This window comes from Amblyomma americanum, chromosome 1 (genome assembly GCF_052857255.1).
Source record: "Amblyomma americanum isolate KBUSLIRL-KWMA chromosome 1, ASM5285725v1, whole genome shotgun sequence".
NCBI classification, from domain to species: Eukaryota; Metazoa; Arthropoda; class Arachnida; order Ixodida; family Ixodidae; genus Amblyomma; species Amblyomma americanum.
In genome coordinates this window covers 128,247,747-128,273,573 of record NC_135497.1, presented here as the reverse complement: position 1 = coordinate 128,273,573, position 25,827 = coordinate 128,247,747, and the positions used below count along the sequence as shown (strand labels likewise).

The 25,827-nt window shown below is 42.7% G+C and overlaps 1 protein-coding gene across 2 annotated transcripts in view; it reads right to left on the bottom strand.

Annotated features, from left to right (window-relative positions):
- Galphas (G protein alpha s subunit) overlaps positions 1–25,827 on the bottom strand; it is a 103,604-nt gene that overhangs the window by 30,063 nt on the left and 47,714 nt on the right. For both annotated transcript variants that reach the window (XM_077646869.1, XM_077646870.1), the window contains exons 8-9: positions 24,525–24,704; positions 7,504–7,634 (exon numbers count right to left, since the gene is read on the bottom strand). In XM_077646869.1, coding sequence (XP_077502995.1) covers positions 7,504–7,634; positions 24,525–24,704 — 311 coding nt within the window. The remainder of the gene's footprint in view (positions 1–7,503; positions 7,635–24,524; positions 24,705–25,827) is intronic.

The following is a 25,827-nucleotide window of genomic DNA, read 5'->3' as shown; positions in this document are numbered from 1 at the left end:
CTTTGCCTTAAAGTGGCCCTGAACCACCCCTAGCCAATTCTGAGAAATGTTTTGGAGACTGCAGGGTACCTTACCATTTTTTCCAAAACAATCTGTCATTCTTGCACAACAGGAACACAAAAATTTAATTTACCCTATTTAGTCATTACTGTGCCCCTTAACATGAATTCTGTCTTCCACTCTAGAGCCTCCAGGAGCACTGCTCTGCTAACCAATTTCCCATGGCAACCTAGCTGCCACAGCAGTCTTGAGCAGAGGTACAAAGTGGAGGTGCAGGTTAATGAAGCTGCTAACCACCCCTGCATCACACCATCATGGTGTGACAGAGCAGCCATATGAAGAGAAGCAGATTGTACTGTTATGCTCAGTTTAGAGGGCTACGTGCTGCACAGGATATTCATAGCAATACAGTCTACCAACTAAGACAATTGGCCACACGGTGGTTCAAGGCTCCTTTCAGAATAATGGCGACTACATGACAATAGACTGCAAGCAAAAAGTCAGGGCCACAACAGTAAAGTGAATTCCCAGCAAAGCACAGAAGTAGCAAGGCAGCAAGCAAGGAAAATCTCGAAATAACAATCAACTTGCACTGTTGAAGACTAGCTGAAGCTTGTGGTTCACATTTAAGAAAACAACTGGGCACACTATGGATACATCACTAAACTTTTCCTAAACTTATTTTTCAACTTGCACACAACCCTGCTGCAAGTCTGAGCAATTTCACAATTTATCCAGGGCATGTACCATTTACAGAGCCAGCAACCTCTCAGACTTGCGGTGGGAGTTTGCAGACAAGAATGCATGAATAAACCAAACGGGAAGCCGTCAGATCCTTTACAGTTATTTGTTTTAATGTCAGCCTCCGAAACCAATCTAGCCCTACTGCAGAATGCAGATCAGAGCAGGACTAGCGATCTGAGTTAATGCTACAAGAACTGTCAAACCTGGTGCAGTAAATAAACAAAAATATCAGCAATTACTTGTTTGCTTACATTTTTGCAGATGCCAATTTCACAAATTCATAAACAACTTGTGAACAGTATCACCTCATCAATTTTAGTGGTTATATTAAATTTTGGGCATACCAAGTTTCTTACTTTTTGAGAGTTCATGTAACTGTGTCAGCTCATATAGATAACATAGCTTTGCATGCTTTCTTTTTCCACTGCTAATAAATGAAACAACTCCTTAAACAGCCATTAACACACAGTTTCCTTCAGTGTATCACTTCACAGCCATGCAGCTGCATTTTCATTTCTTGCAATCAACTCGCTCGCAGCTTTTGAAAAATAAAAAATAAGGTGGGGGGGACGGGAGGCACCAGAAGCATGTTTAAACTGCATGCTAATCAGAACTAGCCCACTCAACAAGTCCAATGATGAGAACAATAAAAAAATGCAGATCACACCATATACACCAAGACAATGAAAGTGAGAATAAATTTAGCAAACACAGACTATTAAATAACATAGGTGCATGTTCCCTATACAAAAAGGTAAAGCAAAAGAGCTTGATGTGAGTGTGTTTCAACGCAAGCGTTAATCTTCAAAGAAGTGTAAGCACAATGGTAAACAGCTTGAGAAAAAGCAAAAATATACCAGGTGTCTCCTCTAAACGCAACTAAGTTTTCAAAAAAGAAGGCCGGATGTCCTTGACAAGTGAAACCAACGTAGTGCTGTCAAGGGTCATGTGGTATAGCGTGCACAATTTTTTTCGTTCTGCAAAGTTAATTAGCTAAGAGCTAAATTATAAGCACTGGCTTTGGGGAAAAAAAAGTGTCCATTCTAAAGTTGCAGGTAACCTTGAAAAACAGACAGCTGAAATGTTTGCAACACGGTACTGTTTACATGTTCTTTTTTTTGTGGTCCTAAAAGAACAAAGAGGGAAATGTCACTAGTAATACGGTTTGGTCTTATGGGGGTTTAAGGTCCCAAAGCGACTCAGGCATTGAGGGACGCCGTAGTGAAGGGCTCAGGAAGTTTCATCCACCTTGGGTTAAAGATAGTTAATGTAGCTGAAGAGTTCTACACAAATCTATACAGCAGCGAATGCAATCAGGACATCAATGAAAGAGCCAGTAGCACACAGCAATGACACATCCCTTCAGTAACACAAGAAGAAGTAAAGAAAGCCTTAGGAGCAAAGCAAAGGTAGAAAGCAGCTGGTGAGGATCACATAGCAGCGGATCAGTTGAAGGATGGTGTGAACATTGTGCAAGAAAGACTAACCACGAGGTATACAAAATGACTTATGCCCTGAAGCGTACCGGAAGCCTGGAAGAACACTAACCCCATCTTCATCCATACGAAAGGGGACGTCAAGGACTTGAAAAACTAGACCAATCTGCTTACTCTCCACTGCCTACAAAGTATTTACTAAGGTAATCGCTAATAGAGTCAGGACAACCTTAAGACTTCAATCAACCAAACGGTCAGGCAGGCTTTAGCAAAGACTACTCCACAATAGACCTTATTCACACTATTAGTCAGGCTATAAAGGAATGAGCAGAATATAAACAACCCCCCAATATAACCTTCATAGATTACGAGGAAGCACTTGACTCTGTAGAAATATCACCAGCCATGCAGGTATTACGGAATAAGGGTGTAGATGAGCCTTATGTAAAAATACTGGAAGATTTCTATAACTGCTGCACAGCTACCATAGTCCCCCATAAAGTTAACAAAAAAAATTCCAATAAGCAAGGGTCTCAGGCAGGGCAACATGATCTCACCAGTGCTATTCATCGCCTGTTTACAAGAGGTATTCAGAGGCTTGGATTGGGAACAGTTGGGTATAAGAGCTGATGGAGAATACCTTGGTAATCTACAATTCGGTGATGACATTGTCTTGCTAAGTCAATCAGGGGATGAATTGCAAAGTATGATCAATGGCTGAGACAAGCAGAGCAGAACGGTGGGTCTAAAAATTATATGCAGAAAACCAATGTAACGTTCAACAGTCTCGCAAGGGAACCTGGCAATTTTCTCAGTGTCAATTCAGGCAGTTGGCCATGTCATGAAACTTTTTATTTATTCTTTTGCACTCCTTTATGGCACCCACTTGCTTTTCTGCATTTTCTGACAGAAAAAGCCATAAATATATCGAATAGACAGAGTTTTAACATCTTGTTTCATTGTATAATCTGTCATATCGTACAGAACAAGCCCCACATTGAAGCAGAGCAATGGGTAAAATTTTGTATGATTATGGTAAGTTTGGTTTGGTTTATGGGGGTTTAAAGTGTCAAAGCGAGTCGGGTATGACGGGCACTGTAGTGAACGGATCCGGAAATTTCGACTCCCTGGGGTTCTTTAACGTGCACTATATCGCACAGAACACTGGCCTCTATTATTTTGCTTCCATCGAAATGCAACCGCCGCGGCTGGGATCGAACCCGCATCTTTCAGGTCAGCAGCCGAGCACCATAACAACTGAGCCACTGTGGCGGCTGTATTTCGGTAAGTTGTTCTTGTCACAACTCGAAAGGAGAGTGGATAGAGTCAATGCATTACTTTTGTTTTAATCTGCATAAGTCACATGATCCTGCAATAATCGGTCTTCACTTTTTTGCGTTAAGATGTTTATGCAGAGCGTTACTACATGCATTTCAGCTGCGTTTGGTAATGAGGTGGCAAAGGTTGATGTTTTTTTTTTTTTAAGGGTACTTAAAACTTCCTGTGCGCCTGTCTGCTTTAGGCGAGCTTTTATAATACGCGTGGCATACATGGACAAAAATATAAAAATGTTGAGAAGTCGGCTTCTACTTTCTGGGTTAATAGCAATAGGCCTGGGTGGTACAAGCAAGTTATGCCACTTTCTTTAAAGATATTACTGTGACAAACGCACGTGTTCTGCGTTTAATTATAAAGGCAGATAAGACTTGAGATTTTGAGTGCGCTGCGTTTCGAATGAATAGCTGCCGCATAACCAGTTACTACATCAGTGCTGGCCTGACCATGATTGATTGCGCCGCAACGGTGCCGTCTCAAGCCAGGAAATAATTTTTTGAATAATAGGAATTGAGCAGTGGGTGATACTGTGACAGAATTTCACGCTGCAAAAAGGCCAGTATATTATATTTATGCATCGTCAAAGGTGGATGTGCCAGAAAATATTAGGAATTCACATTAACACACCCTTGTCTAAAATCACACCCTTGTCACCTGGCTGCTGTTCAGATTCCATAAAAAAAAAAGCACTTTCGTGACTGTGGCTGCATAAGTAGAGCATGCAATACCCATAGGAAGTGCTCACATCTTGTGGAAGACTGAAAATGGCACTAAAACTTCACTCACTTCTACCCCTGCAGCCTTACACCAGGCAGAATGCTGGCAAACCAGCTTCACAAGGTAGCGTGAGGGTGGAACCAGCCACCACCTTTCCTTGAATTTAAGCTCCTTCCCCATAACCCGACGGACTAAAACGCGCTTCTGCACGTAGCGGCATGCTAGGACCATAAACATTTACGCTAAATCAACTTACTTACATTGATTTACAGGGACTAAGAGCGAAACGTGCAGAACTGAGTCTTGCCAGCTGCCTCTCTGACTGGCTTCCTATTTTTGTTTTTTAAATCGACCCCCCCTTTTTAATTTGCGAATCAGGGGGGGGGGGGGGGGGGGGGGGGGTTGACTTACAATCGAAACCAAAGCATGGCACCACAAATAAAGGAGAGACAAACTAGACATCAGGGATGCCACAGCGTGGTTGCATTTTGTTTTTTCTATGGCTCTACCCAGTAGCATTCGGCTATTCTGCGTGCTTGTTTGGGAGAAAGACTTTTCTTCTTCTTACTTTTAAAGGGGCTCTGAAAGGGGCACTAATAAAGTTGCCATATGCCGGGGATGTTAGCACGCCACTTCACGGATATTGTCCAGCAAGAATTTTTTTAATGCGCTTTCTAGAAGCTGAGTAATCAGTAGTCAAAATTTGAATTTCAGCGTCTTCCCGCCTTTCCCTCTCCTCTCGTAACTTTTTGCACACTGGAAGGTCAGCAGTCATCCGCCGGCCGCACCTCCGGGAGCGGAGCCTCCTCACCCGCCGGAGCTATGCGCATTATTGGCCGCATCCATGGTAGCTGCCTGACGTATGAATGAATCTAACCAGTAGCCACCTCTCAACTTGTATACGAAGGTGCGAGTGACGGAGGAGGGTGCGAGCTTGAAAAATTCGCCGGGAAGAGCTCGCCGACTTTCGCACTCGATTGTGGGTCCTCTGCTGCATGCAGAAGTGTATTATTTGGCTCAGGTTTTCATGACAACACAGTGTAGTGATTGAGCGAGTTGATGTGCTCTCCTCGGAAGGTGTTTCAGAGCCCCTTTAACTCCATTTTCTGTGTTAATGGCAGTGTTGATAGTTGATAGAAGGGCTGTTGTTCCAATCGCGGTGGCACTGCCACTGGGAAAAGTAGCGCTTCCTGGGAGTATCGGTAGCTGACGCTACTTATGCACACTGTATAATCTCGTGTGAGGACCGCACCCGGTTATACGTTTTTTTTTTATTTCACGTATGGGTCACAGCTTTAAGAAAAAAAAAAGTGTGACCCTTACACGAATTTATATGGTAGTTTCTCTTTGGCTTTTGACTGCCAGCCACATTTTACCAGTTTTTAAAGTAGTGTTTCGTTAATAGTCATGTTTGCTCCGGGGCTGGTAAACGTTCGGCGCTCGTTCACGGCTACATTCAAGATGGCTGTCATTCTTATGCCGAACAAATGAACAACTGTGCACCGGGCCACAACTTCGACATTTCAAATCAGGTGATGCACGTGTGGTGGCTGCGTCAAGGCAAAATTTCCAGCTGTTTCACAGAGTGTTGTGGTTTTCCCATGTGATATGAGGGGGTCGACTTACAACTGTAATATGGTACTTCTTCAAGGAATTTCAATTCTAACTGAAGTTGCTTTATATGTGGAAAAGAGACTGAAGTACGGGTATGTACCACATTCAAAGTTATTTTGACGGAGCCACTGGTACAACTGTGCGCCTTTTTTCTACAAAACCAGTGGTCCAAACAGCCTTAAAGTGATGTCATCCACTTCCCTGTTTTTCTGAGTGCAATTTTACCATCCTATATGTGTGCGACAAGCATAAAGCTCGTGCCTTATGAAGGGTTAATATACATAGATTGTTTACTTGGACAGGGTAAGTAATTATAGTACAATTACATGCAATTTCAGATGACTTCACACTGTTATCCAGATTTTTTGAAGCTGTGACATGACTGATACATAGACGTGTATGGGTATCGGCTAACAGACTGAGACACATGTATGAAAGCTCCCAGAGTGAGATATTAAGGGGTTAAACTCTTTCTGGTGCCGTTTACCATCTTGATCCAAAACAAACCATTTTCAGCCTAAAAAGCAAATCGAGGTCTCAAGAAAGACCATTCGTTGGTATTCCAATGGAAAACACCAATAGTTACTTCTTAAATGCATGCACAAAATTTATTACGAATTGTCAAAATAACTGGAAACCAATTATAAAACACCAGGTGAATTGAAAACACTATGGAGATCATAAAATCTTTGTGCGTTTCAAAGATAGACATGATGCAAGAAATCCAGAAAATATGAACATTATTACTGGTAGCAAAATCTGTCAAGAAAATGGTGGAAGACGTGCCACCAAGCACACTGTTTTGTGAAATATTCTGTGCTGTGTTTGCTAGCTGGCATAAAAAAAGCGCCTTATTTGCATGGTGAAGGATGCTAATTTTGCTGAAAGGAAATAAGTGCTGGGTAGAGTACCCTCAGAGAAAAAGTTGCCAGTGCAGTGTACAGTTTTTTGTTCCCTTCCTTTTGTTTCATCATACTGGTAAACTGTTCAATTTTTTAGAGGACTCAATTTTAGTGTTTTTTTTATGCATCATGTACAACTATAGCAAATAATCTGAGCAAAATGTCAACTTTCAATTTTCAAAAAAAAAAAAAAACTTTAGAGCAGATTCTTATTTTCTGTATGTATTTGATATAAATTAAAACTGTTAGGTGGAATTAAGGCACACAACATTTATTTTGCAATACCTGGCACACATATAGTATTCATTCTGCGCAGTGTCTCTGTGCCCTTCAAGTTCACTCTACACTTCAGCAAGTTGTGGGACTACATCACCAAGTCTAGCAATATGTCCACTGCTGTTTGTCCTTGCTCCAATGCCTCTTGTATAAGTGCAGCATACCAGCATGAAACTGTCTGTCGTGGAAGACAGGAGCACCAAGGGGCTTGCCACTTTTAGTGGCAAAATTCAGTGCCTGCGAAGTATTACTAATCCATAACTTAATCTCAATAATGAAATTTTGAGCTCACAAAAAATGAGTAATTTACAACACCTATAAACTACTACGTGCTTAAGAACATTGCCTAGCAGGACTGGAGTACAACCACATGCCATGCAACAGATGAAAAAGCATCACTTTTCTCATAAGAAACGGTATCTGAACAGGTTAATAGGAAAGTAAAGAAAGAAGGAAACACGAGGAAGAAAACCACTCACCATCCGAGGGAGTTTGGTAGTGCGCAAATTCTTGAAAATACTCTTCTAACCTAGACTTGCCAGCCTTGATTTTTTCCGCTAGCAAGTCCTGCTTGTTAAGGAAGAGGATCACAGATATCGTTCGTAACCACCTGGCAATGACAAAGAGCAGAAGAAGAGTGGTGAGAAAGAAGTTTCCCAAGAAAATCCCACCAACAAGGCCACAAGCTAATACTATTGTTAGACTGATCACGTAAGGACATACACGCACACGTACCAGCACACAACCCCCCACCCCTCCAAGAAAAATCCTACAGTACACTTGGGATTTTAATTTTTTTTTTTTTTGCCATGTGTTGTCACATAAATACACCATACAGATTAGCCTGGTCTCAATGAACTTGTATTAAGTACAGAATTTCTTCGTAACACGCACAGGTGACCTTGTCTGCAAGTACTGTAGGGAGCTGCTGTCACTTGTAGAGAGGGGAGATGAAGCAAGTCACTAAAAGGCCGAGTGGCTGTGTTGAAACTTTAATAGCCTATATTTACTTTGCATTCCAGCAACAAGCAGCAGTATTTCACTGCATAAAAACAGCAATTACATCAACTTTGGTAGAGCCTGGCTGTCAGTCTTCGATCTTTGTGAAAACTTTGTAAAACTAAACAATGCCTCTTTGGCAGCCGCTGCTGCGTCAAGACCCTTTCCACCATTTTTTTTAATGTGCACCACTGCACAATTAGACAAGAATGCCAATAAACAAAACAATATCTTGTTTTAATGCCCAGCTAAAGTGCAACTAGCATGGCTCATGCTTTCACGCAAGAGGTCTCGTGATGAATATGTACACCAATCGATTACAAATCAATGTAGTGCTATGCACTCAAGGAATAATGCACAGCAGTGTTTTTGTCTGAATCCAGCCTAGTAGTACCAATGCTCGCTGAATTAACCACCTTTGAAAATATTGGTACACAGACAGTTTTGCTAGATGGTGCGAAAGTGGGAATTTTGAGCTGCATTTCACAAGAATATTAAACAGAGCTCCAAAACGGGTTGTGCAAGGTGTCCAATCGCCATTTTTTTTTTACAAGCTATATTCTTCACCCAGCAGGAAATGGGCTGAAACTCAAAACACTCTGCAGGCAAATGGCCAGAACAATTTGCCAATATGAAGCTTCTGCAGAAGCAGGACCTCCAAAACACAGGCTGTGTTTGTCCCAACCAGCGCATGACTCTTGCATGCAACCGAACCCCAATGTTAACATTAACAGCATGCTCAAGGCAGCCATGAGCAGTTTCATTCACTGGTATGCTGCATGTATGCAAGGGGGCATAGATAAGAGACAGAATGAAAGTGCTGTTAATGTGGACTGATGAGCCATTGTAACAAACCTTGTGCTTATCAACATGTGCACAAATCTTGAAGCCCATAAATGAACCACATATTTTTGCTTTCACCTTGCAACAGCCGAAGCACTTTCCAAGTGCATCTTTAAGGACATCCAAGCAGAAGGAAAAAGGTAGCATTTGTGAATATCTGAATCATGCTTGTAAGGCCGCAAAAAGTGATTTCAGGCCAAATTTTTCACAAACAGTAGCGCCCATTCATAAAAATAAATACGCTTATAGCATTCTTTACCACAGAAATAAATGACTCATTACAATGGTTAACAGAAAATTGTGATGTTGAAAAAATTTAAATACATAGATTCCCACATAAGCATTCAAGAGAAATTACTTTCACATAATTAGAATCTCTTCCTTCACATACCATCTCAATGTAAAGAAGCTTAACCCTGTCACTGTCAATGATGTATTGGAATGTTTTCGCATTCCCTGCTAGCCCCTGCGTTCAAAATGCTCGCCGAAATGTAACGCTGGTGTGCTTGAGGTGGTGCCACTGCCTGTCTTATCTTTCTAGAAGCTTATACAGTTGAACCTCGCTACAACGAAACTGACGGGGTGTGCGAAAAATTTCGTTGAGGCGAAAACAGCACAAAAATACTGTCAGGTTGGACAACATAGTCCTAAAAGATCATTTATTTCCAAAGAAGTCGGTCAGCTTCTTTTTTGCCACGAGTGCCGTGGCGCGACTTTTGCACTCGGTGAGCAGTTGCATCGCGATGTCGTCATCGTGAGCACCAATAAATCTGCGGAGCACATCAAATGCTTCTATCACTTTTAGTGCACATGGTGGTGCTAAATCTTCTTTCTGCGTCGTTGTGGCGAACGCTCTCAATTATGGCTTCATCACTCAGCTCTTCAAAAGAATGTAACTTCCGCTTTTCCTAGGCAAAGTCGTCATGCTCGTGTCGATTGCAGCGCACAAGCACGAGTGAAAAAAACTAGGGCAAACGTGCTGCTGCTGTTGCCAGGCTGCTGCGTCCTTTGGCGATGGATTGGTTTCAGCTCTGGCTTGGAAGAAAACGGGAGCTTGCACCCGCGCCTTGTCGCAAGGCAGCCAGCCCGATTGTCATCACCACCAAGCAATGGCGGTCTTTATGTGCGTTTGAATGAGTGGATCAATTGGTTCCAGCGAAAGTTTAGTGAAACAAAGCAGCGTGGACCTACAGAAGTACACAGATGGGCGGCAATATGCTTGTTTTATTGTAAGGTAGAATTTTAAACCCAGCTTCGCACAGAAAAAATTTCGCTGAAGCGGAAACGCACCACAAGAACGGTTTGCTGTGATGAGAAATTTGTTCTATTGCTTTCTATGGCGAGCTGACGGGGAACTAGAAATATTTCGTTGAAGCGACGTTCATTGTAGCGGCGTTCGAATGTATTATCGTTTGCCAACTAGTTGAAGGTAGCAGAGAGACCGCAAGAGGGGGTGTGGTCACTCGGCGCTAGTTCTACACGTGCATCTTCAGAAAGGAGTAGTCTTCTCCAACTGCAGACAACCCTACACTTTCAATGTTTAGTTCCAACATTCTCTAACATCATGTGTTGCAACTTTGTAGATGATGATTTTTCCATTCTCTCGCCGTTTCTGCTACCTAGCATCATATTTCGGAAGAGCATGCCCTTGCTTCTTTACGACCTTGCTCAACACTACCAGCAGCAAGCAAGGTTGTTGCATTAAGCTTCCATTTCTCTCATCTTTCATAACTTTTCAGTTCCACTTCTTCCAGGCCGCTGAAAGTGCTCCCTCCTTGCGTGCGATTGCTCCAAAGTCTGAGCGTGTTTGCCTGCAGTCACGCAATTGCTCACGAATGCTGACTTGAGCGGCGGCTCTTCCAACTCCGAATTTCAATGGTAGATGAAAAACCAGCCGCATTATGTGCACGGAGTACGATAGATTTGTGCCTGGACCCATGTCACAAGATCTACTACACACCCCAGAAGTACTCGGAAGAGTGGTCTTTTTGCGGTGTTTCTCATTTAATTAGCATCTTTTTGCTAGCAATCCCTGGCAGACATTAAAATGTACATTTGCCATTACCATTGTTACCTTCTGTGAGGTATATGACCAAAAATAAACTGCGCTGATGGTTCTCAGATATTCTAGAAAAAAAACAAAAACACAGGGTGCATCACTCCTGGAAAAACCTGACACCAAAGGGATCAAGGATTGCTGTTTCAAGGGTATGTAAGAAAAAAAGAATGACAATTTGTAAATAGTAAATTAAAAAGTCAGTCACGTTCCCCTGCTGCAGAGCTGCGGTTAAAATGATCCAGAATCTTTTTGTTGCTCGATTCACCACTGCACCATTGCTCTTTTCTTTCCACATAGGAAGCACACACATATTCTACAGACTAAAAATGAGCACCCTACTCAATAGACCACCCATACTCAGAAACACCGAAAAGTCCCCTTGAGCTGAACTCGCGCAAAAAGATGGGATACGTGAAACCTAGCGAGTACATTGCTTAGGTGTTTCCTTATAGATGCAAAAATGAAGTATACTATGAACTTTCTCTGTGTGGCACTGATAAGCTTGTACTATTTACAGGGCACCCAATGCCACTCAGCTGACAAAGGCAACCACATGCACCTTCTGCAATGGGCAAAAAAAAAAAAAACAATTTAAAACACACAAGCATAAAAGTGCTGCATCTGAAAATATAGCATATCTAGTCGCAAGAATATTTATTTGAAAATTCCACATAAAAACACAAATACGCTGAACATCATTCAAATCTCTTCAATGCACTGCGTATAGACAGAGCGTTGCGTCTGTCTTTGCGAAGTTCTGATAATGTTGGACCAACTTGCCCAAATTCCACATTGTCCCATGGCTGCATTTTGCCCGCTGCAATCAGTTTTCACACGTGGGAGACCATTTTTAGCTATGGCATGAACAGCGACAGCACTATCATTACTTTTTAACTGATTATATTTGCAAAGTAGCATCAGGAAGTAGCCACATGCCACCTGCTCTGCTAGAATTATTTGCTGTGCCCATGCAGTTAAATAAAACCAGGTAAAAAACTAGAGAAAAAAGCTAACATAAACAAGAACTGAATTGGAATGATAAAAGGTTTATGCTCTGCAACAAAACCAAGATCAGGAAATGACAATGTCAACTTCCTGCAAGGTGGCAGCCATATTGCTGCAGAGCAAAAGAATTTATTGTGAATTTTACATATAAGTGTGCACTAAAGGCTAGGGCAAGGCTTACAAATTTGCATGCTGGCTTACAGGAGAATGATGAGCCCTCACACGCAGCCAGCTATTACCGCAGCTATAACCTAACAGCATCACTTCACGTCTTATTAGTACAATGACAATGCTAATACAGTATACATCAATACCTGGTAGCAAACATGTCACCAATTTCTACTTGCCATTTCAGCATGACCAAGAAAATTCATGCAAAATATTCTGGACCTTTTAATTTGTGAACTCTTAAGCACAAGCCGTGCGATGCCAGGCAACACATTAAAAGGATTACCAGAAAATAAAGGAGTACCCTCATAAACAAACCGGCCCTAGTACGCTGAACACACAGGTTACTGCAGTCTGGTTTGGTTCACGGTTTTTTAATGTCCCAAAGCAACTCAGGCTATGAAGGATGCCATAGTGAAAGGCTCTGACCCTTCCTAGAACTAAAATTTTTTTTTTTCTTTTCTCGACATGCTGCTTTTGAAGTGTGCTGCTATGCTCTGGTTGCTTAATACTGTATGTGCCAGGAAGCATTAAGTATCTTAGTGGTTTTACATCTGTGTTAAGAACTACAGTCTCAAATTTTTACTCTATGTCAAGATTAGGCATGGGTGAATTGTGAATTTTACGGTTGCAGCAAATCTAAAGCAAATACAAATTTGAAATTCCTGAACTAACACCTCAAATACCTAACAAACACTTCACCCATAGTCTAGCATAGGGATGTTACAGCTTAAGTATAATTAGTAAGGCAACTGAGACACTGACTGCAGTATAAATTACAATCAGCGCTTTTATTTTATTACTGTTAAACGACAAAATCTCATGAATTCAGCCTTCAAGGGACCAGAAAAAATGTTGAGTTATTCGAAAGTTCGAATTATCGAATAACCTTAAGAAAACAGCTAAAAACCATTTGCATCGCAGTAATTTGATCTAATGAACGGCTGGATGACGGCTGTCCACATACGAGATGAAAACCAAGCGACGTCGACTATTTTTTGCGGCTTCATCACATGCTTTGTTTTCTGCACACAGTCGAGAATGTCGAAGAATCGCTCCACTATTGTAAAAACCTCCACAGCCTTTTTCGCAGTGCAACACAGTAGCAGTGGTGTCTTTTCACAAGCGGCTCCGTCGCAATTTGACGATGTTTTACTGCACTGACTGTGAACAGCGCATTTCAGCATACTGGTTTTCAGGGATTAACATCCCAAAGCTACTTAGGCCATGAGGGATGCCATTGTGGAGGGCTCAACTATAGACCGATTACAGTGCACAGTTCTTCCATTGAGGCCAGATGGCGTCACAGGCGCGCTCAGAACATGGTGCTATGGTCACGGATTTTGGGTCTCCCAAGTCGCCAGCGTGTACGCAGCAACGCAGCAGTGGAAATATTACAGGCAGCTGCTGAACGTGTTCCTTCTACGAAGATATAGAAAGGCAGAAGAAATAAGCGATGTGTTACAGATTGAAATTGCGAATACAGTCGAACCCCGCTACAACGAAATTCACGGGGTGTGGGAAAAATTTCGTTGCAGAAATTTCGTTGAGGCGAAACAGCCCAAAAACACTCTCAGGTTGGACAACATAGTCCCAAAACATTATCAAGATCGTTGACAGCGTGCTCTGTGAGATGCCGAAGTCTGCTGCAACATCTCCCTTTTTCCAGCCGCTGGATGCCACGCTGATAATTACTGCCTTCTCTTCAAGAGAAAGGAACTTTCGCTTCCTAGACAAAGTAGCCATGCTCGTGTCGATTGCAGCGCACAAGCACGAGTGAAAAAAACTAGGGCAAACGTGCTGCTGATGTAGCCAGGCTGCTACGTCCTTTGGCGACAGATTGGTTCACCTCTGGCTTGGAAGAAAACGGGAGCTTATACATGCGCCTTATCGCAAGGCAGCCAGCCCAACTGTCATCACCACCAAGAAAATGGCGGTCTTTCATGTGCGTTCGAATGAGCGGACCAATTGGTTCCAGCGAAAGTTTAGTGAAACAAAGCAGTATGGACCTACGGAAGTACACAGATGGGCGGTGATATGCTTGTTTTATTGTAAGGTAGATTTTTAAACCCAGCTTCGCACAGAAAAAATTTCGCTGAAGCGGAAACGCACACCAAGAACGGTTCGCTGTGATGAGAAATTTGTTCTATTACTTTCTATGGCGAGCTGACGGGGAACTAGAAATATTTCGTTGAAGCAACGTTCGACTGTAGAGAGTTAAAGGTACGGGATGAGATCGTGTGCAAGCTTCACAGAACCCAACTGCACAAGGACGTACTGCCCCGGTTCGCGCCTATTCGCCGTGCACCTTCTCTGAACCGGTGACTGCAACAAACACGTCCGCCAGCACGAGATAGACTATCTTGTAATGTCTGCAAGGGTAAGCGCACAACACAGCCGCATGAACAAGCTGTTCCGCCACTGAAACCGTGATAGTGTGCGTTCAGTTGCTGTCAATTGCGTCTGCGTGTGAGCGGGACCCCATTTCTCGTTATGTTGAGGTGTGCGGCCATTAGCAACAGGTGCGCCCGAAGCTGAATTAGGAACGGAAAAGCAGGATGACTTAAGCTCCTACATACCGCTACTGTAATTATGCAGTGCACAGCCATGCGAGTGAACAAGGCTTATGGCGTCAGTGCGTGTATTACATGCCGTCTTGGGGCTACCATTGAACTTCACTTTGAGAAGCATGGTTTTCGTGGACCATATTTGGAATAAAACATATGCATCAGAGCTGCTGTGCTGGGTGGTTGTCCCGTTCTCACAGTCCATGCGAGACAGTCACTAAAAGTGACCTCGCAGGCCAGTGCTCACAGTGAAGCTGATTACTTACCACCAACGAAACCTCTAGCACTTTCATGTTTGCATATCGAGCGTGGAGTGTACCACAATTTTATGTGCGAGGCTGACATAATTTTGAACTTCTTGTAGCACGAATGCGCTGCCATGCGTGCATTATAACAATTATATTGGGGAATCCTTCGAAATGATTGAAGGCCGGCTCGTGAGGGCTGTTTGATGCATGGTACCGCTACCATGATAGTTAACATTTGTGTATATATTTATTTTTGTCGCCTTTCTGTGTTTAACAAACCAGTAGAAAATATTTTAGGCTTCCTAAACACCATTAACTGCTCGTAAACAAATGCATATGATGTGCATGTGAATGTCTTAGAGCAGTGTCTGCATGCATGTACACAATATGACAATGACCTGCACTGCCACGAAGTATTAAACCTTGCCATATTAGATAATAACAATAAAAAAACATTCAGCAATGCCTTCAGTGGAAGGAAAGAAAAGCATTCAGGCGATCCATTTGCTGTTTTGATGAGTCAGCTTTCCGCAACATGAAGCCCGATCCCGTTTTTACCACTGAAGTGATCAATTTAGGGTTCTCGCATGTCCTTTGAAGCTTTAGCCAAGCCCTAATGTCATATTCCCACTCCTTTACAAATGTATCAGCCATAACACTGGCTGTCGGAACCAAATGATCAGACGTAACAGCCGTCGCGACAAGGCACGCACCAGACAGCCAGGAGGATTGCAATAACGGCGTGATCACGTGATCAAATATGGCAGCCGCCATGATACGGCGCTGATATCGCACAGTGCACGGACGTCTAGCACTCTGCCTCCATAGAAATGCGACTGCCAGGACCGGGATCAAACCTGTATCTTTTGGGTCAACAGCCGAGCACCACAATCATTGACCCACTGCGGCAGCTCATTTCAGCGTACTGGAAGAATGGAAGAAGCACGTGGATTCAAGAGAGGGAAATATGTGCAGGTGTTAGAACGGTGTGATGTGATTCCAAAATGAAAATAAAGACCAGTGACAAGCCAAGCATCCTCTGAAATGGCGAGACAGGCCAATGCACGTGCCCGATTGCAGCTGCGGGATAGCGTGAGGTTATGAGAAGCGAAACCGGAACTAAATGGTTGAGCTCAATTTCGGCAATGGGGGACTTCTGATCGTCGTCGTGCATGCCATAGCACACATGCCTGAGGTGTGAGGGCACCACTGTTTCATGAAAATCAAGTTCGGGAGGTCTCTAGGAATAGTCGCTGGCTTCACGGGTCACACTTCAGTGCGGCCCACCTGTTCAAATTAACCGGTGTGATCCTGTCCACAACCAAATTAAAGAGGGGGGTCCGACGCTATAGACTTGCGTCAGCATTGGCTGGGACCGTGCTCCTAGTTCGAATTATCCAAATTTCTGAATGAGTGAAGTTAGAATTAACAAGAATTCACTATAATGACGTCTTAAAATGCCGACAACAATGACCATTATTACAGCTGGATAAATGAATGAGTCAGCACTGCTCTGCCATTTGTACAAGGTATCAAAGTATTCAGGAACATTGAATAATTCGACACAGCTGAAAGCAAACATTGCAGAGAACAATTTTATGGGTCTGTTGGACCTTTGAATACGTGCCTAACCGATGTCAAGATAATCATTTTACTTTGCTTTTCATATGTTTGTTGAAACATACGAAGAACCAATACACTGTGGCTGCAGCATTGTGACATGTGCACCCAATACACGAATACTTCAGTTTATGGACACAAAGACAACAATACTAGCCATGCAAGAACCAACACCATGCCACATCTTCACGGTAGCACTTATGGTCAGCTATAAAAATGGGCAGAGTTGGATGTTTTTCGAAATGGCACAGATGTGCAAGTAGTAGGCAAGTTCATAGAGCATATTTTTTAGATACTCTAAAACAATGTCAAGGCTTTTCAAGACTTTAGTTGCAGAGCTTGCTTCTGGTTTGCCTTGGAGATCTTGAAGTGCAAAACCAAACTCCAATTTAGTAGCCATTTAGTACTGCCTGCATGTCTCCTGCAAACATGAATTACAAGCTGCACACTTGGCTAACCCTCTGAATGAGCCAAAGGAGTCTATAATGCACTGGATATAATTTTTCACCTGGCAGCACACATGGGCAGACTCACAAGACCTTACCATTACGAGGGAATTTGCACCCTCACAAAGAGGTTAGGGTTATGATAGACAAAAGAAAATCGGCGAGGATAAAATGGGGCACCATGAATGAGGTGAATGATGGAGGTGGAGCTATGGCAAGGGCAAGGCAGCAGACCTCGATTCTACTGGGGCATGTCTGCATAATATACCCTCAGCATCTGGTACATTACCTACATTAATCAGCATTTAGGAGCAAGAACAGGGGAAAGAACAGATATTTACTGTGAGTGCTATCTATCGTGTCCTGTAAGACATGCATACCGCCAGCATAAAAGATTCTGTGCAATTTGCTTTTTGCTGGCCAATAAGCCCCTTACCTTCCATACTACTGCCAATTTTCATGACCTAAAGGGTGTGTGCCTGAGTCAAGTCAATCTGGTGGTTGGTTAGACGACTGCTTTTGCGAGCAACCTGGGTTGCACTGCGCTTGCTACTAAATTTTATGCTTGACTCGTGCTGTTTGGCACAGCCGACCGCATCCCATGATCCAAACTTTTTTCTTTCAAGGTGTAAAAGAATAAATGAAAGACAACGAAGACATGGTTTGTTTCTGCAAACACCTACTATACAAAGGAAGCAGCAGACAGCCACCGTGCACTCTGGAGAGAGGATTTGATATCAAAAGTGTTGGTGAAAACTTATGTACCTTGGCTGAATGAAGATGTTAACTGAGAGCACGGTTCTCGTGCGCTGAAATCTCAAAGGTATGCAAAACTGAAATTTCCCTTCTGCTTACGCCGAAAACATGAAAGCTAGAAAAGATTAGCCATTTGATTGAACCCGAATTTATAAAACTAGGCTTTTAGCCGTGCCCGAGTTTAATTCATTGAGCAGTCTCTTGAAAGCACGTCTAAATCATGTGAGGGCACAGAGTACGAGCAGCCAAATGAGGCATGTGACCTACAGGGAAGGAGGAGTGCGGACTCCGTGAAATGTGGATGCTTGTAACTGAATTGCATTAGTACACCACGATTCTAAAAGTTAGCAAACATCATGCCATTAATCTGCCCCAATATAATTTTTATACATTAGTAAAACATATCTCATCACAAGTGCATGTAAAAAGTGAAAACCAGCGTCTACATGCTCTCCACACTTTTTTCATGGAGCAACCACTCGAGAGCCCACTCTGCTTGCTTTAATTGAGCTGTATATAACAAATGGGAAGAAGGCATGTAAGTAGAGTATGCAGTGTAAGGTAATACAATTCTCTGCTTCCAGTATCCACTCTTACCATCCGCCTGTGCAAGTGGTTCCTGCCAATGACAGAAGAGGCGTTAGTGACAAGGCACGAAAAGAATGAGAATCAAATAAAAACCAAACTTTTGCCACTATGGATAGCACAGCACCCGCTAGCCACATGTATACCAGGTGTTGCACCTAAGATGTTTTGCAATTTTTTCAAAGTAGGCTTTTTGAGTTAGAAGAGTGCTCTTTAGGCATAGCATAGCAGTGCATCAGAATACAATTAAGGCGTGCTAACTAGTAGGCTGTTAACTACTATTCAATAGCTAACTTTTTAACCATTACTGTTAGTCTCATTTATTGAGGGGTGCGTAACCCACCATAAGTAACAACGATATCACGTTTTAGAATTTCGAAAACACAGTTACCCTCAGCACTGTAGCCCAACAAATTTTGCCTATTTCAATGAGTTATATGCACTAGAGGGGTCGCTTTACCTGCAAGCTTTTCGAAAGCACATGTATTTTGGCGTTATGTGGGCAACCTTGATGGGCCACAGCACTGAGGGTAACTGCACATTAGAAATTCTGAAAAGAGAGATGAATATTACTTAGGTGGGTTACGGGTCTCTTAATAAATAAGGAGACTAACAGTAACAGTTAAAAAGTCGACTATTCAATATTGGTTACCAACCTACTAGTTAGCCAGTCTTAGCCGAATTCTGATGTGCTACACCACTGACAATGCTACACCGAAAAAAAAAAATTCTAATTAAAAATGCCTAGCATTCATGATTACCAGCACCTAATTGCACGTAAAAGGAATGGATGCATTCATTATGCAAGGAAACAAAATTCACACTTTCAGAACCAAAGTAGGTGGTTGCATTCAATATGCGAGTGCGTTCACTGCAAAAGTAAATATGACATTTAGGCTCTTCAAAGACTGCAAAAGACGTGAATCTTCTAGTAGAAGGCTGGCTGCTTAACAAGAACTGTGCAGTCATGATGCATGTCAGTACAAAAATGATTACATGTGCCGAAGCTACATTCTATGAGGACACCATGCTGCATTTAATGAAAGGCTTTGGGCTATTCTGCAACAGGTTACCAGTATTGAAGAATTATGGTATTATGAACACATCGTGTTGTGGCCGCCTAACTCCAGAGTGAATCTGTAACCATGTGTTCAGTAGCGGAACACGATGGCTACTGAGACATTGTGTTGCCTGTGACAACCCAAAAGAAATCTGCATGCGAGACAATACATTCAGTCATTAAGTCTGCGAGAGACATGCCCGTGCTTCACATGACTGCAGACGAGCAAGGTGTATGGTGGCACAATTCATTCAATGTGTGGCAGGACAATCATCTGCAGAAGTCAGGATACAGTCATTATTTCTTGAGAAGTTGATGTCATCAAGATCACTCGAGTTTTCCCTTTTGCTATATTCAATTTTTTCACTGAAATCTCTCTATTCTGGCTGACTGGCCAAGGTTTGCCTAAAAGCAAAGGCACTGGAAGCTGCGACACAGATCACAATACTGATTCTAAGTGAAAATAATTTGCGAGCAATTTGATCCACGTTGAGGTAATCTGTGATACAGCACCTTCGTAAAAATCCTAAAAGTGCTCCACTAAAGTCATTGTTGAAATTTCTGCTATTAACCTCTTGTGGTTGTGTGTTGAAAATTCGCGACAAACTGTGAGCATGTGCATCGAGTCTGAACACATAAAGAAGATACCCTGGTTTCAGGCAATTTCAGCACATAACAGCAAAGTGTTATCCCTGGACTCAAAAACGTCGTTTGCATGGAAGAAATAGTGCAGGAGCCTCACTTATTTTCTTTCACTGTCACTGCAGAAATGTGGCAAGCTGATAAGTTGCAAAAACAAAAACAATAGAGCTGTAACACATGCTAAATTATGTTACAAATGGTATATTGCGTTTTCGTATCAAAAAGCTATAAGAGATCGTTTAGAGGAAGTCTTTTTGCAACCGGAGTTACCATACAGCATCAAGAAATTGTGTTATGTTAGCTAACAGGCTATTTCGTAAGGTTTCCAGATGGACCTGAAAACACTTAAAGAATAAGTGTATCGTGCGGAGACGAGAGTGAAGACAGCAGTCTCAGTGATCACGACAGCAATTCGAACTACGATTCTGCTCACGAAGTGGATGCTGCTGATGAAGTGAATGTCACACTGGAAGCACCTGAGAGTAAATTTACACCTTTAATTGGGCCAGTTGTGCTGAGATGAAGCAAAAAGAAAGGGGAGGTTGTGAAGAGAAAGAAGACTCTGCCGATGGAGTAGCTGTGATGGTCACAAAATGGTACAACAACCGAGGTGGAACATTGGCCAGCACAAGCGATAGTGCTGTGCCCATAAGAGAGTGCAAGAAGTATGACAGGAAGGAAAAGGAAATCCGGGATGTGCTTCAGCCAGAAAGTGTTGCCACAAAAAAGTCATTTATCAGTGGTGTTGATTTACTTGGCGGGCTGATGACTTTATTTAGGATTTCTCAGGTTGTGAAAACACTTACAGTGAAAAAAAAAAAAAAAAGTTTATGCGACTGTGGAGAGATTCAGGCTTTCCATCTTGTGGCACGGACAGCACGACTGCACCAATGCACATTTTTTCCATCGCACCTGAGACCACATCCACTTTTGCTGCTTCATCCATACACAGAGCACCCTTGAAGTCCCTTCAAGAATCCGTTTGAATATAAGCCCAGATGTTCATCATCAAATGTGCCTTAATGCCCATAACTGAGAAAGCTGCTACGTTTCTTACACCAAACTATAGTCAACCATATTCAAGTGCCATGAAAACATCACTGCAGTAACCACGATATGTCGAAAAAAAAAATGACAAACTTTAGAGCATTTAATGACAGGAAAGCTCCAGAAGGGCTCTATCATTCTAATGCTTATAAAAGCTCTTTAAATCAAACTTCAAGGGACAAGAAAAAAATGTTCAAATTAGCAGCAAATTACCCTGGAAAAAACTAACCAGACCCGCTCGCATCATGGTTTTATTTGGTGAAAAGCTGTACAATGGTTGCTTTTGAGATGAGAACGGCAAAATGGTCATTGTTTCTCATATTTCCATAAATGCTTGACTGCATGTATATTGTCAGAAGCGAAAAAGCAGAACTGTTAAAAAGTGGTAAGGGCCTCCCCACCAAACTTCACGGTGCGGCACAGTATCACTGGAGCTCCACCTCTACTGCGTCGCACCCCTCCCAAGCGGCAGTGCCGCGTGTGAGGAGGCTTCACCGCACAAACGGCGAACTGTACTGATCAGTGCGCAGTTTCGGCGCACTAGAAGAACAGGAGAGCCACGTGAGGTAACGAAAACTCTCAGCGGCAAGAAAAAAGAAGAAACGAATAGAAAACACAAACGACTGACCAATCAACACACCAAACACCGCTAAGCTGGGCTCAGTTAGCTGGCTGATACGGGCTGAAGTGAAGCACAGAAAAGAGAAACCGAAACTATGTGGTCTGTCCGTTCTACAGACAGGGCCACACATTCGTCATCACGCCTGCCATTGCCCGCACTTAGAGGTGCTCGAACGATTCTGCAAGAATTCAGGTTTGATAGGGCTATCTGGATGATCACTTCGCGCTGGTCATACCTGTACAGAGCCTCCCTTTAGGAGCCCGTTCGAATTAACTGATGAGAGACCCGTAACCCCAGGGCGAGTGCACGATGCCACAGACTTACATGGGCGTTGGCCATGAGAGTGCTGACAGTTCGAATTATCCAGATTGGCAAATTAATAAAGGTCGAATTAACAAGTTTTTACTATACAACAGAACTTGCACAGGTTCCTGTTCGTTGTCCACACCAGCGACCGCTGTGATGATCGCCTCGTTGATGAGGTCTTCATTTGTCATAACTGCATCGTCAGCATGCAAGAATTAGACCCGACACGCCGCACTCATCACTGTTCACCGATGACTAAAGCACCGTCATCACTGCATCGGCAGGAGCTTCGCGAGCCTCCGCCTCACTGGCATGCTGAGCGAAGTCCACTTTCCGGAAGCAATTCTTAACGGGAAATCCAAGGAGCTTGCAGCACCGAGGAAACGGTGATGGCAGATGAGAGAAAAACCATGTACCAACTGATTGCGAGTACGTATGGTGCACGTGGCCTTAAAAGCAACAGAGCAGGGCAGCAGCTTGTCTGCGCTCAGGGCACATGCAACCCTCGGAAGAGTAGGGGTAGATGGGGTAGCACACACGCATGCTCTCGCTGGCCACCGTGAGGAATGGGACAAAAAAAAAAAAAACGCTTTTTCTGTGAGCGGCACATGCTCAGAAAAGCTAATAATGAACTGCTCCACCAAGGCTTCCTTTTCTTGGCGACAAAAACTTACTCCGGCCTCTAAAAACCACACATTACAGGCTGCCCCTAATTTAAGGATTAAAACACAACAGCAATTTAGCAGTAGAAACAAGTGCAGCTTAATGGCAAAAAATTGAAATGCTAGAACTGACTTCGATTCATTGAAGTCTTTTAACATCACATCCACATATCAATAGCCATTAACTGCAGTCGCCAATAGATTTTTCGGACTTGATGGAACCTGAAAAATGGCCCCAATAATCGAAGTCTGAAAAATCTATGTACTTAAAGAAAATCGCTATGCTGTGAAAAACTTGCTTCAAAAATCGCAGGCAGTATGGTACTGTGTCACTAGACCTCCGTAGGTCATTTTCACGATTACAGTTAACTCTGAACAACGAAAACTAAAGAACTAAGTGCAGCTCAAAGATATTTTGCATACTGAATGAAATTTTCCTTTGCCACAAATGTGATAAATACGCATGTGTTTTCTTAATTACCCTATTTACATGACTGTAAGTCGACCTATATTTTGAAATTTGAAAATCTGAATAGGGGGGGGGGGGGGTGTCAACTTACAATCGAAACCAAAGCATGGCACCATCAATAAAAGCGAGAAAAACGAGATATCGGCGGTGCCACGGCATGGCTGCTATTTTATGTTTGCTGTACAGCTTTACATTTGGCTATTCTGCGCACTTTTTCGATATTTTTTTTTCCAAACCTTTAACTGTGCACTCAGCACTCACAGCAGTGTTGATAGTTTATAAAAGGGCCCGCTGTTCCAATCGCGGCGGCACCGCTACTTGGAATGGCAGCGCTTCCGGGGAGAGAGTGTAGCTGATAGAAGAGCCGATACCTTTCATGCATAGTTTCTCTTTGGCTCTGCCACATTTTAGCAGTTCTTGCTGTCGTGCTTCGTTAGTGCTCCGGGCCCAGTAAGCGTTCGGCACTCATTCACAGCTACATTCAAGATGGATGTCATTCTTTCTGCCGAAGAAACGAACCACGCGACAGGCCACAGCAAATTCAAACGTTTCGAGATGGGTGATACAGATGTACCAGCTGCAGCATGACAATTTTCAGCTGTTCCACGCAATGTTGTGGTGCGGTTGTTTGCGAAGTGTGGGATTTCGAGGGATGACGACGTTAGAACGACGCACTGTGGGACCGTAGCAGCGATGATGGCAGCACTAGTGAGGTCGATGGTGCAAGTGTGAACGAGTAGTCCAGTGACTAATACATTTTCGTCGTTTTTTCCTGACATGAGATATGGGGAGGTTGATTTACACTCAAGTCAAGTTACAATCATGTAAATATGGAAAGTGCAGTTAATTTTTTATCTGTTACAACAAGGCTCTGAGCAATCTTTCATAAAAAAACTGCTACTGCAACTCTTACCTCAGCATTGCTGCCATGCTGATGGCTAGCTTCGTGCAGCACTTGCAATGCTTGGGTAACCATAAAACATGCTCAACCGCCAAACAACACTCACTTTATTCATGTGAATGTTAGCACCTTGTCACATTCTGCCTTCTTCATCCCCATACTGCATCTACTACTGCCTCCTCCCCCAACTTACTTTCCCCTTCACCTGTTATTGCTGCAGGAGAACCATCTTGACAGACAGACTCATCAGCTTGCGCTGGTGTACAATATACAAGGTATCAGCATAAAAAAAAAATACTGAATTAACCCATTCAACACTAGGCAGCTACATAATGTAACAAAGACACAACGCTAACTGTTGCAATGTACACCAAGCTCATTTTTCCAGCTTGTCATCCTAAAGTTTCAACCAAAAGCATTAGCGAGAATTAAAGACCACTTTAAAAACGTGTACGAGTGCTCACTGTTTATTTGTTGTGCTAAAGTATACCTCACCTGTTGTTCCAGATGCTCTTGAATAGATCAAGAGACTCCCTCAACCGGTTCTGATTGGGATCCTCTCGAAGCACCATATTATAGCTGCTGCAAGCGGTTACGAAGATGATGGCTGTCACGTCATTGAAACACTGGATCCACTTGCGCCTTTCATCTCTTTGTCCACCCACGTCAAACATGCTGCAATAAAGTGCACATCAAATTGCAATAACTGAGATTTCTTCGTGCTGAAGCTAATGGAACACTTAGAGAACTTTAACGCTACACACATTTAGTATTCAATCCCATGTGTAGACTGACAGAGCACGGAAGTCATCGCAGCCCTCAGCAAAATTAGAAAAAGAAAGATAAATTAGAAAAAGAAAGACGAATTAGAAAAAGAAAGACATACAAAACTACAATACAAACATACAATGGACTTTTAAAATGTACACCCACCTGTCCTCTACCTATGATTTCTGACCATCTTCACAGGAAAGGTCTTCGAAGAACCATGACACAAGCAATCCATAATATTTATAATGTGTCTAATATTTAACCTAATAACAAGGAGCTGCCAATAAATTATCAAATCCCAAAAATATTATAAAAAATCACACCACACAAAATACCTTTTTTTCTGGGTCATGCATTTGACCAACATAAAATTATATACAGCAGTATCTCAAAAAGTGTTGTAATGCAATGGCTTTAACTTAATGCCATTTCTACAAAATGAAATCTTACAACATAACTCACTGATTGTTGGCTCATAACTAAAACAGCAGTGGCTATGACCCTCTCATTAAATATGCTCCTTCCAATAAAGGACATCCAGTGCATACTTCTGTCAATGTATTAAATAGCTAACAAATGAAAGTTACCATCTATACCAACATACACAAAGAGGATTTAGTAAAGATAAAATCCTTGTCCATTCACAGCCAAAAAACCTTGGGAAAAACCCTTGGAAGTTGTCCTCATTAAAAATAAAGGGAGGCGTGTTACTCCGTGTTTGTGTAGCAGAGTGGTGTAAGGCACAAGAAAGGGACAGCACACTGTCAGCATTAAAAGTACATTTAATCAACCTCATGACTAATGTTTCAAGTAAAAAAATTATGGGGGCGCCTAAGCAATTCTTATGATGTGTAAATGTGAGAACATTTATACTTGTCACCGAGTGTGTAGGCGAGTTGTTAGGGACTTGGGGCGTGAACACTGTTTCATCATTGCAGCAGCTCTCTTAGAACATTTTGCTGCGTTGCAATGGTCTCATACTTCGTTGGCAGTGGACTGCCGCCTCCGGCCATGTTTTGCTATCTCA